Consider the following 13892-nt stretch of genomic DNA (forward strand, 5'->3'; position numbering starts at 1 on the left):
TTTAACTATTTAGTTGAAAAATATTTGTATTTTTTTATTTGAAAATACATTTTTTCATATAGAAATTTCATTTCTTGTTGTTTATTAAAAAATAAATCTAATCTGTTTTGCTTGAAAATTAACATTTTTTTTGTAGATTTCTTTTTATTGAAAATTCAACTATTTTATTGAACATTCATATTTTTTGTTTACAATTTTCGTTCAAAATTAATTTTTTTTTTTTAATTTAAAATTTGACTATTTTATTGCCAATTTCAACCGAATGGTTGTGAGTCAAATTTTTTTGTTTAAAATTTAAATTTTCGGATAGAAAATTCAAATGTTTTATAGAGTAAAACGTCTTTTTGGCTGAAGAATTCCACAATTTGGTTAAAAATGCCGTTGTCTGATTAAAAATTAATCTGTTTCGGTTGAAAATGAACTTTTTGGTTATAAATGAACATTTTCGGGTATTTTGTTCAAAATTTGTCATTGTTGATTAAATCCAAATGCTTTTTACTTGAAAGTTGAACTACTTTCTTCAAATTTTGTTGTTGTTGAAGATTTATCATTTTAGTTGAAAACTACTTTTTTATTGAAAATTCAATTGATTGGCTATAAATTTATTTTTGTTTGTTAAAAATTCAACTGTTTTATAGACAATTATAATTTTTGCCTTGAAAATTAATTCTCACCAATAAAAATATTATCACGCTATTTTTCGTTAAAAATTAATCTTTTTCGTTTAAAAATTGAACTATCAAGTTAAAAATTCTAAGAAACGAATAAAATGTAAACTAGAAAATAATCAAATCAAATGGACTACCAAAACATCAATTTCCCAAAATATTTATTTGAAAATTTGTTGAAAATTCGTGTTTTTGGTAGAAAATGCAACTGTGGTAAAAAAAGTAAAAATAATTAAATAAAATGTGGACTACCAAAGCATCCATTTTTCAAAACTTTTAGTTGAAATTTTGTTGAAAATTCGTCTTTTTTGTAGAAAATTCAACTGTTTGGTAAAAAAGTATAGATTTTATGGCAAATTCATATATTCTGGTGGAAAATTAATCTTCTTGGTAGAAAACTCAACTATTTGATAAAAAATATAAGTGCATGATTGTCAATTTATTTATTTTTTTTGGTAATCAATTTTTGTTTTCAAAATCAAACAATATTATCGACACTTAATCTGTTTTAGTTGAGAATTTTAATATTTTGTTGAACATTTGTCATTTTTGGTTATATTTAACTGTTTTTTATTATAAATAAAAATATGTTTTAGTTTAAATGTCAGATATGACATATTTGGTTGAAAATTAGTATTCTCAGGTTAAAAATTCAACTTTAACGAAGAAGTATAAAAAATTTTTGTGGGAAACAGTAAACTAATCATGGAACTAGCGGATGAGTGTAAAAAAATATTGTTTGTTGTGTTATTATTGAAAAAAAAAAAATTGTCAATAGCGTGGTGAGTCCGAGGCCTATAATTTGATCTGGAAAAATCGTAGCTGATCTTTCTCGGAGGAATTTTAATTTTAAACTGTGAACTTTTAGGATTTAGCGATGGGAACAGATGCTGAGGGCGAGCGAATTAAAGATCACATGAGGAACATCACGCCGATTTTACTCGATCAGAACGTCAACAATACCGACAAATTGCGTATTATTATGCTCTACGTTCTCAGCAAAAATGGAATTCCCGATGATAATTTAAATCGGCTTGTTCATCATGCGCAGTTATCACCAGAGGACAAGCAAACGATCATCAACATGGCAAATCTTGGATTGAACGTAGTGGTTGATGTGAGTATTGATATTAATTGAAATAAATATTTTTAATTTGAAGATAGCAAATTGAACTTTTTTAAAAAGAAGAGGAAAAATCATTGTAGAGGTAACATGATTCACAGGATAAAATACTCTAAAAACACTGGACGTAAGGAAACTTTAAAAAAAAGGAGAAACAATTATTTTAAATGAAGTTAATGCAGAGGTATTATTATTAAATTAAAATAGAAACGCTTTAAGGGCATATGACACAGCTAAATACCTATATTACCGACCTCACTTTATCAGTTCACTGAATGTTTTTTTGAACCTAAGAACTTTTTTTGTAAATAAAATATCGAGCTGAAACTTTGGAAAATGTGTTAGAGTACAATAAAGTACGTTTAAGTACTGCATTTTGGTAGGAACTTTACTGAAAATTATTTCATCTTTTTTCTGAACCTCGAGATTTTTTGAACGTTCGAACTTTTTTTATACATAAAAGATCGGTCTCAAACTTTGATAAATGCAAGAGTCGAAAGAAAACTACGTTAAAGTACAAAGCTTAATAATAAAAGATGTAAAAGAAAATATGTCATCAATCAATTCCAGCGGCATCAGCCGGTAACGTTGTATACGAAAATACGAACCCTGGCGGCCACTAGACGAGGCTCTAGAGGGTTCGTATTTTCGTGTACAACGTTACCGGCTGATGCCGATGGAATTGATAGTTGAATTTTTTTTTTTACATCTTTTATTATTAAGCTTTATACTTAAACGTAGTTTTCTTTCGGCTCTTGCATTTTTCAAAGTTTGAGACCGATATTTTATGTATAAAAAAAGTTCGACCGTTCAAAAAATGTCGAGGTTCAGGAAAAAGATGAAATAATTTTCAGTGAAGTTCTTCCTAAAATGCAGTACCTAAACGTACTTTATTGTACTCTAATACATCTTCCAAAGTTGCAGCTCGATATCTTATTTACAAAAAAAGTTTTTAGGTTCAAAAAAACATTAGGTGAACTGAAAAAGTGAGGTCGGTAATATAGGTATTTATCTGTGTCACATGCCCTTAAATTCCTAATATTTCAAGTCAAATTATTGAATTTTCTACAAAATAGATGAATGTTCAACTAAGTACTTAAACTTATAACGAAGTAATTAAGTTATCAACAAAAATAAACGAATTGTCAATAAAAAAGTTGATTTTCAAACAAATGAGTTTTTAGGCATGAAAGAACAAATATTCCAACCAAATTATTGAATTTTCAACTAAAAAAGATTAAGTTTTGAACGAAATAGGTATACAACTTTTCAACAAAATAGTTGATTTTTTAAACAAATAATTTTTTATTCGTGAAAAATCAAATTTTCAACAAAATTGTTGAATTTATAATAAAAAACAGAAAAAAAAGAATGACTTTTCTTCAAAATTTTCAAACAGAAAATAAGAATTTTTGGCAAAAACAAAAACAGATGAATTTTTTAACGAAAAATTTCATATTTGATTTTTCATCTAAAATAAATATTTATTTAAAATTAAAAACATATTTACCCAAGATGACGATTTATTTATAAAAATATTTAATTTTGAACCGGAAAATATGAATTTTTTACAAAAACCAAAAAAGATTAATTCTTTAACGAAAAATTTAATAGTTGATATTTAACTAAAATAAATTTGTATTTTAAATTTAAAATATTTGTATTTATCCAAGAACACAGATTTTTTTACATAAAAGTTGAATTTTTAACCGGAAAGTATGAATTTAAAAAAAAAAACTTGATTTTCAACCAAATAGTTGAATTTTCAAGTCAGGAACAAGAATTTTTGAACAAAATATGTACATTTTTACACAAAGAGATGAATATTCAATTTAAATGATTAATCATTGACCGAGAAACATGAATTCGTAACGGGAAATTTAATAGTTTGCATGTCAACCAAAAAATATTTTTATTTTCAAAATATGTAAAAATGGAGTACTTTTTGTTAAATATTTTTATAATTTTGATAAATTTCTTCTACTGTTGTACCAATTTCTATTTGTTTTAACAATTTTCATTTATTTAAGCAGTTTTCTTTTGGAAAATATGGAAAAATAATATAAAATGGAACATATACAATTATTTTTCTGACTGCATAGTTTATAGAAAGAATGAATTAAGCATTTAAAATTTTTTAAACAAACTGAATTTCTTCTAATGTAGTATGGATAGTTTACAAATGAAAATTTTTTAAACAATGGCATGGCGTTTTTAACAGAATTTACTACTCGAAATCATTCTATATCATGTTTAATTCAGAAAATATGATTTTAAAAAATATTTTGCGAAAAAAAGAATTGTGTTCACAAATTATATTTAATTACAAAATTAAAAAATGGTTAATATATGTTCTTTCTATACACTATAAAGACAGAAAAATAATGGTATGTATTCTATTTTATATAATTTTTTCAAAGTTATCGAAAAAAACTGCTTGAGCAAATAAAAATTGCTTAAACAAATAGAAATTTGTTCAACATTAGAAGAAGTGTCTCAAAATTATGTAATGATTGAACAAAGAGTAGCATAGGATACCAATTTGAGAAAAAAGGATACTTTTTTAATCCGATTTTTAGATATTTTGAAAGCAAACATTAATTCTTACAATAATTACACACTGTAAAAAAAATTCCTACCAATCAATGATCAACTACTACATTTAATTCAGAAAATACGATTATTTAAAACAAATTTGAGAATAAATAATTGTTTAAATAAGTTACATGTATTTAAACAATTTAAAAAGATTTAAAAAGTCATGGCAAATATTCAAATTGTCTATTAGTAATTATTTGTATAAAAAATATCTAAAGATTGTGTAAATATATCTGGTTTTAAATTACCAATCTTTTTATTACTATATTAAAAATGAGATTTCGAACAAATTCTTTTAACACAACATGTATTTGATGTTTGAAAGAATTATTCTGCAAAAAGCCCAATCTCGGCAAAAATATTGGCTATCTAGTTTTATTCTGCAGCCGTTAATTTCTTTTTTTATAATTAGGGAAATCGTAAGAAGCTGTACAATGTGACACGAAAGGAGCGAATCACGGAACAAACTTACCAGATGAGTCGTTGGACGCCAATTGTTAAAGACATCATGGAAGATTCAATCGAGGATAAGCTTGACACGAAACATTTCCCATTCTTAGGAGGAAGGGCTACAAGTTCAGGCTACCATGCACCAACGAGGTAAAGTAATTTTATTCAAACTTAATTTGCTTGGTAAATAATCAACTTTAACTTTATATATAATAATAATTTTAATTTTGATAAATAATAATTTTTGATGTTTTTATTAAAATAATCAATTCCTTCCAGTGTGCGATATGGTCATTGGCACAAGGACAAGGGCCAACAAACCATCAAAAACGTTCCCAGATTGATTGTTTTTATTGTCGGTGGCGTCAGCTTTTCGGAAATTCGATGCGCTTACGAGGTGACGAACGCTCTCAAAAATTGGGAAGTCATTGTCGGTAAGCAATCGTTCTTTTATTCCTAAAATAATAGTGGATCTGCCCAAAATTTTTATTTTCTGTTTTAACTACGAAATTCTTGTAAATTAAAATTAAAAAAATAATCGGACGATCACATTTGGATAACGCAATCTTCAATTTCTTCATTCAAATTTTTAAAAAATAAAGGAAGAGGAAAGAAAAAGCCGTCCTTCCTTTTCTTTTCTCTCTTTTATTTATTAATTTTTTTATTTGGATAGAGAGACAGACTTTGGACTTTCATTACTATTGAGACTTTTTTTCTAAAGATTTAACTATTTTCGTATTATTTGAAAAAATTACACTAATGTTACTATTTTTTAAATTGTTTACTAATTCAATCATTTCTTCACTTTACATTTAAACTTATTTTCAAAAATCTTCGCTGATTGGCTGAAATAACATATCCGCCATCTCAGAAATAAAAATACCAAAATATTTCTAGATTCCAAGGTATTTTAATGTTTTCAAAATTTTTAATATGTTTTAAAAGATATTAAAATGGATTTGAAAGATTTAAGGGTATTACAGAAATCGTAGGGTATTTTAGGTGCTTTTAGTAATTTTAAGATTTCAAAAATTGCAAGGAATTTCAGGGAGTTTCTTGACAACTTTAGGAAATAAATTACATGGAATGAAATTTGTACTGTCTTCTAGGGATTTCAAGAAATTTTTACGACTTTTATCAGTCTTAAAAGTTTCAAATTATTTTAAAGAATATAGTGCATTTTGAAATATTCCATGGAAATTTCATGTGATTTCAAAGAATTTCATAGAATATAGAGAATTTCGAAACAGTTAACAATTTCTAAAGAATTTGAAATGATTTCGTAAAACTTTAGAAAATTCAAAAGGTTTGGAAGATTTCAAAGAATCTCGAAATATTTCAGGAATTCATAGGATTTCAACAAAAATGAAAAGATTGCATAAGATTATAAGGAATTTGTATAGATTCCAAGGGTTTCTTAAAGACTTTATCAGGCTTACGCGATTTTGTAGGATCGCCAAGGGCTTTAGGAATAACAAAATTTCAAAGGTTTTCGAAGATTTTAGGGTCTTTCACAAGATTCCACAAAATTTCAAATTTTTCAAGTAAATTTCAAAGAATTTCTAGAGAACTTTAGGAAGTAAATTAAATAGAATCAAAATTTATCTGTCTTCTGTGGAATTTTAAGCGATTTTTACAAATTTGGTGTGATTTTTGAGGTCTCAGAAAGGATTAAAAAGATTTAAACATTTTAAACTAATTTTTAAAATTAACGATTTTCAGATGTTTGGAATTTCAAAAAATTGTTCAGGATTAAAAAATTTTTAAATGACTTTGAAGAAAGTTCAGGTGATTTCGTAAAACTCTAGACTCGATTTCAGAATATTTGAAAAATTTGGAAGATTTCAAGAAATTTGACTATATTTGAGGGATTCACAAAATATTTCAAAAGACGTAAAAGAATTACATAAAACTATAAAGAATTTTTATAGATTTCAAGGGATTACAAGAAATTTGAGTTTTCCAGTAATTTGAGAGGATTTCAACAGATTTCAAGTTTTTAAAATAGATTTCAGTATATTAAAACGAATTTCAAGGGATTCCAAATTATTTAGAGTAATTTAAAAAATTTCCGGACTTTTAGAACATTTCAAAGGTTTGAAGGTCTTTTTAAGAGCCTAATAAGATTTCGTGGGATTTCAGAGGATTTTTAAAAATGTCATCTTTTTTTAAGTAATTTTGAAAAATATATCATTTATTTCTTAAACTTTTTAAGGGATTTTACTCGATTTGTGTGAAATTACTAGGGATCTCAACAGATATAAGGGGGTTCCGGGGATTTCAAAAGAAATTATAAGATTTTAAAGAATGCATTGTATTTTAAAAGATGCTGAGGGATTTCATAAAATTTCACAGGGTTATAGGAAATTTCAAAAGATAACAAAGTTTCCAAAGAATTCCAAAAGATTTCGAAGATTTCAGGAAATTTTACAATATTTGATAGTTTAAAAGGATTTCATAAGAAATTTAACGATTTCATAAGATTATAAGGAATTTCTGTAAATTTCAAGGTATCTAAACAAATTGGAGAATATAACAGTAATTTCAAGAGCCTATTAACAGTATTCAAGTGTTTTCAATGGATTTAAATGTATTTGGACAGATTTTAAAGATTTAAAGGGATTTCAAAGCTCTACTTAGAATTTTTGGAAAAAGTGACTGAAAAATGCCGAAGAACCTTTTAAATATGTCTCTTTACAAACCAAAAAAGGACAAAAAAAATCATTTCTTTTCCTAGAGAACGGATTAATCTAGAATAAATAAAAAATTGAATTCCTCTTTAACACCGAATGTTCGAATTTGTCTACGAAATTATGGAAAATTAAAATGTGTGTGTATGTGTGTGTTAACACATGCATTAATTAAGGCGGAGCAAGACAATTTTATGGGTTAGCATACGGAAAAATAAAAAAAAAAAATTGTTTGAAATCGGTTCATATCTTTTATTCTCTTGTTTGAATTAAAAATTAAAAAAGAACCTTTGGTTAAAAAATAATGGCGAATTTTTTATATATTTAAAGTTTTTCCAGTAAACAATAATAAAAAAAATTAAAAAGAAAAAAGAGTATTTTGCCTATGTTAGAATTTTTGTAGTGCAGTTGAATGCACACTTTTCGGGAATAAGTTGAATATGTCAAACCTAGAATTTCTTCAGCTTGAACCAATGTAACATATTAATATTTTGCATTCACGTACAACGTTCTTTTACTAGTATTTAAATCGTTCAAAAAATGCAAAAACAATGAAACAAGCAAAATACTAACATGTTTATTTGATTTAAGCTGAAGAAATTTCAGGTTCGGCATTTTGAAAATATTTTTGAAATATTTGGTAATATTTATGAAGTTATGGACATCTTTGAGAAATCATTGAAATCTTTGTGCACTCTTTGAAATGTATATGAAATTTTTTGAAATAAAAGAAACCTTTATGAAATCTTTTGGATCTATCTAAAGTTTTTGCGAAATATTGGCAATCTTTGAAATCCTTGGGAACTCTTTGAAATCTTTGTGAAATCATTCTGATATCTTTGGAAATCTTTTAAAAATATTTGAAATATTTGGTAGTATTTGTGAAATTATTTAAATAATTAAGGGCTTTGTGATATCTTTTAAATCCCTACAAAAAAAGTCCGCCGCTTCTGTTTTTTCTAGAGAACGTACAGTGGGGCCAAATCAGGTCTCCGTGGACAAATTAACTTTTAGCCGATATGACTTATAAAAAAATAGAGACCATTTGTTAATTATTTGAACAAATTTAATAAACAAATGAATAAATTCGTCATTTTCAAATAGATTTGTTTCGTTTTTTTAACAGAAGGGACAATAAATATCTTGCTTATAGCTTTTTTGTGCGATTTCTTGATTTCAGACAATAATGTTGTTTTTTTAAAACTAATGCTTAATATTTCTCATTTTTCAGTTAAATGAATTCGTTTTTTTTAAATCAACTTCAGATATTCTAAAAATACCTCTTGATATGATACTTGGTTATAAAAAAAATAATTTCTATTCGCTTAAATAAATTAAATAAACAAATTCATTGTTTTGCCATTTTTCAATATATAGATTTCGTTTTTTCAGATAAATAAATTCCTAATGTCTTGCTCGTAGCTCTCTATAGTTATTTTTGATCAATACTGAACAATTAGTAATTGTTTACTGTGATATTTTGCGCTTAGACAGCAATTCATAATTTTAAAACAAGTTTAATAAACAAATTACTCTGAGACCGTTTTTTAATGGCAACACCATATTGTTTTTTATGAAATCGACTACATTTTTAAGCAAGGACATGTACCTGTTTTTAAAAATATTTATAAAAATCAGTCGAAATTATGAACAATGTATAAAAAACTCTCAGTTCGTTCATGCTTCTCTTGATACATGTCCTGCCGGATAATACAGTTTTATAACAGAGAAACCGTATTTAAAAATTTAAGTCCATTTTATAAAAAACAATATGGTTCTTCCATTAAAAACGGCCTCAGAGTAATTTGTTCACTAAATTTGTTTAAAAATTACGAATTGTTGACTAACTAAAACATGGCTGCATTTGTTTATTACATTTTTAACAGCAATTACTAATTGTTTCGTATTAATAAAAATTAACTATAGAAAGCTAATAGCAAGACATTAGGAATTTATTTCCCTGAAAAAACGAAATCTATAATATGTTGAAAAATGGCAAAACAATGAATTTGTTTATTTGATTTATTTAAACAAATATAATGTTTTTATAACTATGTATCATATCCAGAGGTATTTTTAGCATGTCTGAAGTTGATTAAAAAAAAAACGAATTCATTTGACTGAAAAATGACAATATTAAGCATTTGTTAATTAATTTAGTTTAAACAAATACCACAAATTTCTGAAATCAAGAAATCGCACAAAAAAGTTATAAGAAATATATTTATTGTCCTTTATGTTAAAAAAAATGAAACAAATCTAATCGAAAATGACGAATTTATTCTTTGTGTATAAAACTTCTTCAAATAATTGAGTTGTATTAAATACATATGTTATTAAAAAATTTAATTTTGACCTGTTAAAGAGATGTCCCAGGGGCCAACTAAAACGAAGGCGTATCGGGTGTGTCCCCTTTCGATCGCCAGCGGTTCAATTAACAAATGGTATCTATTTTTTAATATCTGATATTGCTGGACATCATTCAAGAAAAGTTTCCTTATTAATTCTGTGTACGTTCGCATAAATTGGATAAATTCCCACAAATTGGCATCTTCGAAATTAAAAAAAAAATTTCATTGTTAAATAAAAAATATTTATAAACAACTTTTTTTAAATATGCCTCGACAACCTTGTTAGATATTTCGTAGGCTTTAATTAAAAAAAAAATGAAAATCGGTCGAATAGTTTGGGCTAAAAGTTAATTTGTCCACACTTTAATTAATTTGGCCCCACTGTGGAACGGCTCAATTTAGTTTCTCAAATTTTAATTCTTTATCCTCTGTATTGTAATAATCTAAAATATTTTTGTTCAGGATCTTCACACGTAATAACGCCAAAGTCATTCCTTGAAGATTTGTCAAAGCTGCACTTGAACTGTTCGTAAATTGACCTTCGCCTGGAAGGTACCAACATTCCCACGTTTATTGTAAAGCGTTAAGTTATTGCTGTGCCACCAGCCACGACTCCATCAGTAATACCAGCTGCGAAGTTCCGTCGGCGATCGTTGATCGCGGAAATTAGTAAATTTAGGGAATTTACTCTCTGTCAATTGAATTAGCTCGAGTCGCTTAACGATCGGGAATAGAGGGCGTTCGTGCCGCCCGATAGCGACTGTTTCAGATGGTATTAGGGTTAACGGAGCAATAGCTTTGAATCCGCCAAGATTCGGAGCATCGAAGGGTCACCTGGTATAAAGTGCCTGCACGAAGAGAATTCGAATTATGCGGTTTTGCCGTTGGCAGTACTGATGTAGATTTGCGTTAAGAACACACAGTCATTTAGAATCAGAGGCAATAGCTTGCGTAATTGTATTTATTTCTCACCTAAAATTACCGCAACCCTAAGTTGGACCAGGATAATTATATATTTCGCCAGGAAATTGTCACCTGCGAAGGAGAATCGTGATTCTTTAGGTTTGGAAGTCTGCAAATTTGCTATTCTTGTATCAAGGATCTGCAATGTTCAGGGCTGCGACACAGCCACTTAAGGCACCTGGAAATCATCGGTAAATCGTGCTAAAAGAATATAAAACTCCTGGTAAAAACCGTTTTTTTGGCAGTGGTCGAGTATTCTACTATTAATCTAAAAAAGGAGTACATAAACAATTTTCTAAATCGGTTTTTGCTTTCGTGACTTACTATGCTATTTACTGTAATAAGAAGATTTGCTCGGTTCTGTTTTTGGGTGAACCTAACAATAAAACGGATTTAAAATATAATTAAAAAAGTTTTTCCGGTATGGCCAGTAAACAAGCGTGGTATGTCATAAAGCAAACACCATCGCCATGATGGAGTTAACTCGGTGCCGTAAATTGGGCGCATTTTTTTCTTTCGATTATTTCATAAAAAAATGAGTTTCTCCGAAAAAACGGCCTTTTCCCAGAGTTCTTCTACTCTTTGAATTATTTATACGAAACACTAAATAAACTAGATTCTCCGTTTGGCCTCAGTTTATGAATTCCGATTACCGATAATTTTCCGAAACCTTTCATTTTTTTAAGAAAAAATGACTATAGTCCCTTTTTAAGGAAAAGGCCACTATAGTAACATTAATCCATCTCATTTTAGATTTGATTTAAAAAATATATTTAGTCGACGTGTGCAATCTATTACAATCTTGGATATAAAAATGCTGTTCAGAATTTGGTTAAAAAAATAATTATTTTATTGAAAATTCAATTATTTTGTTATAAAAACATCTTTCTTGTTAAAAATTACCTGTTTGTTCGAATTTTCGACTGCTACTATTTCGATGACTCGTATTTGATTGAAAATTCAAATTTTTTGTTAAAAATATAAATTCTGTTGTTGAAAATCCGTCTCTTTTGCTTAGAAGTACAACTATTTGATCAGCAATCTAATTACTTTCTTTGCAATTTTTTTAAATTGATAATTCGACTATTTAGTCGATAATTCATTTTTCTTGGTTGAAAATTAACTTTTTTGTTAAACATTTATGTTGTCGGGAAAACTCAATTTTTTTTAAACTTTCGACTTCTTGGCTTGGAACCTCAGCCTTTTTGTCACAAATGCATAGTTTGTGCAGGAAATTAAAAAAAAATCCAAAAAATATTAAAAAAAAAAAACCTTTTGTAAATAAATGCAACTATTTGGTTTTAAATGCAACTGTCAAATAATTTCTCTAATACATTTGACTTTTTTATCTTGTCAACTCAACTATTTTTTTAAAATTGTATATCCTTTGGTAGAAAATTAATTTTTTTTGTTCGAAAATTCAACGGTTTGTTTCTAAATTCAGTTTTCTTGGTTAAAAATTATCTTTTTTGTTGAATATTCATCTACTTGGGATTAAAAGTCAAATCTTTTCGAAAAAATGCGACTTTTTATCTTAAGAACACAACTCTTTCGATGAAAATTTCCCTCTTTTGGTAGAAAATTAATCATTTATTTGTTGAAAATTGAACTTTTTAGTTTAAAATTTACCTTTGTTGGTCGAAAATTAATTATTTAAAAAAAATTAATCTCGTTTGTGGTAAAAATGGCACTTTTAGGAGTTAAAAATTCAATTTTTTGGCTGTCAATTAATAATCTTTTTTGGTTGATGATTCATCATGTTAGTTAGAAATTTATCTCTGCTGAGAATTTAACTTCGAACTCTGAAAATTAATTTTTTTTGTCAAAAATTTAACTATTCCATTTTTTATTAATAATAATCTTTTTTTTTTGTAAAAAATAAGACTATTTGATTTAAAACTCATATATTTTGTTGAAAATTAGTTTTTTTGTTTCAAATTTCATGTATTTTCTTGAAATTTTGTTTTTGTTTCCTAAAAAATGTATTTCCTTAGTTTAAAATTAATGTTTTTGGATGAAACTTGAACTATTTGGTTAAAAAGTAAATTATTTTTTTGAAAATTTGTTTCTTAGTTGAAATTTCATCTTTTTTGATTGAAACTTCAACTACATAGTTGAAAGCTGAACTACTTTGATAAAAGTTAATTTTTTTGGTTAAAGATTCAGCATTTTAGTCGAAAATTCTTTTGAAAATTTAGCTATTTTGTTTAACTTTTTTTTTAATTTGTGGTTTTAACTAAAAATGTAAATATTTCTTTTTTGATTGGAAATGTATCATTCATTTATTTTGGTGAAATTGCAATATTTTTATTTAAAAGAGTTTATTCTTTTATTATTTCCCTATTTTCATGAACAATCATTTTATGTACCCTGTTTTGAGAGAGTTTGTAGAATCAAAATATAAATACAACACTTAGTATCAAAGGATTATTTAACTTATAATAAAATGAATTGCAATTTTTTCGAGCATTACTTGTAAAAAGTATTCAAGAAATTGTAACTTCCGAATTCGGCAATAGAATTTCATCTAATCTTGTAAATGTCAGCCGATAAATTAAATTTGTAATGTCATCGAAATTTTAAAGTAGATATGCGTCTTTTTATTTGAAAAGTAGTCACTTTTTAGCTTAAATTAGTCACTTTTTCTACTTTTTCCTACTTCATTAGTCTGTGGTAGCCCTGAAATTGTTGATTCCAATTTGACTTCATTAGACGGTACGACTTCGTTATTATGTTACTAAATTAATTGAGTGGACTGTAGGCTTCTGTTATTTTTTTATTTCCTGATGACTCGACGTGCGTAAATTTTTTCCTCGGGCACGAGGAACGAATCGAAGGCTGAAGTAGCACGCGTGTAAAATCGCTTAAAATCTCTCTAGTATTAAAAACCCTCATTTCGCAAGGCGGTGCTGCGCCGCAAATTAAATCACTCTTGCGAACGTTCGTCATAAAATCTTTGACTCCACCTTGGAAAGTAAAATCGTCACGCGATCGCGTTGAACGCTTTCGTACTGAAAATAATATCAATTCTTTCTAAACGTGCTTAATA

General features: G+C 27.1%; 1 protein-coding gene across 2 annotated transcripts in view; it reads left to right on the forward strand.

Moving 5' to 3' along the window:
* The window catches only part of LOC117180179 (protein ROP), a 37046-nt gene extending 24948 nt beyond the window's left edge, over window positions 1-12098 (forward strand). For both annotated transcript variants that reach the window (XM_033372541.1, XM_033372540.1), the window contains exons 8-11: window positions 1537-1785; window positions 4802-4989; window positions 5119-5273; window positions 10343-12098. In XM_033372541.1, the coding sequence (XP_033228432.1) occupies window positions 1537-1785; window positions 4802-4989; window positions 5119-5273; window positions 10343-10413 (663 nt within the window). In that variant the 3' untranslated portion in view covers window positions 10414-12098. The remainder of the gene's footprint in view (window positions 1-1536; window positions 1786-4801; window positions 4990-5118; window positions 5274-10342) is intronic.
* Window positions 12099-13892: the final 1794 nt, after the last annotated feature.

The sequence above is a fragment of the Belonocnema kinseyi genome, chromosome 9 (genome assembly GCF_010883055.1).
Source record: "Belonocnema kinseyi isolate 2016_QV_RU_SX_M_011 chromosome 9, B_treatae_v1, whole genome shotgun sequence".
NCBI classification, from domain to species: domain Eukaryota; kingdom Metazoa; phylum Arthropoda; class Insecta; order Hymenoptera; family Cynipidae; genus Belonocnema; species Belonocnema kinseyi.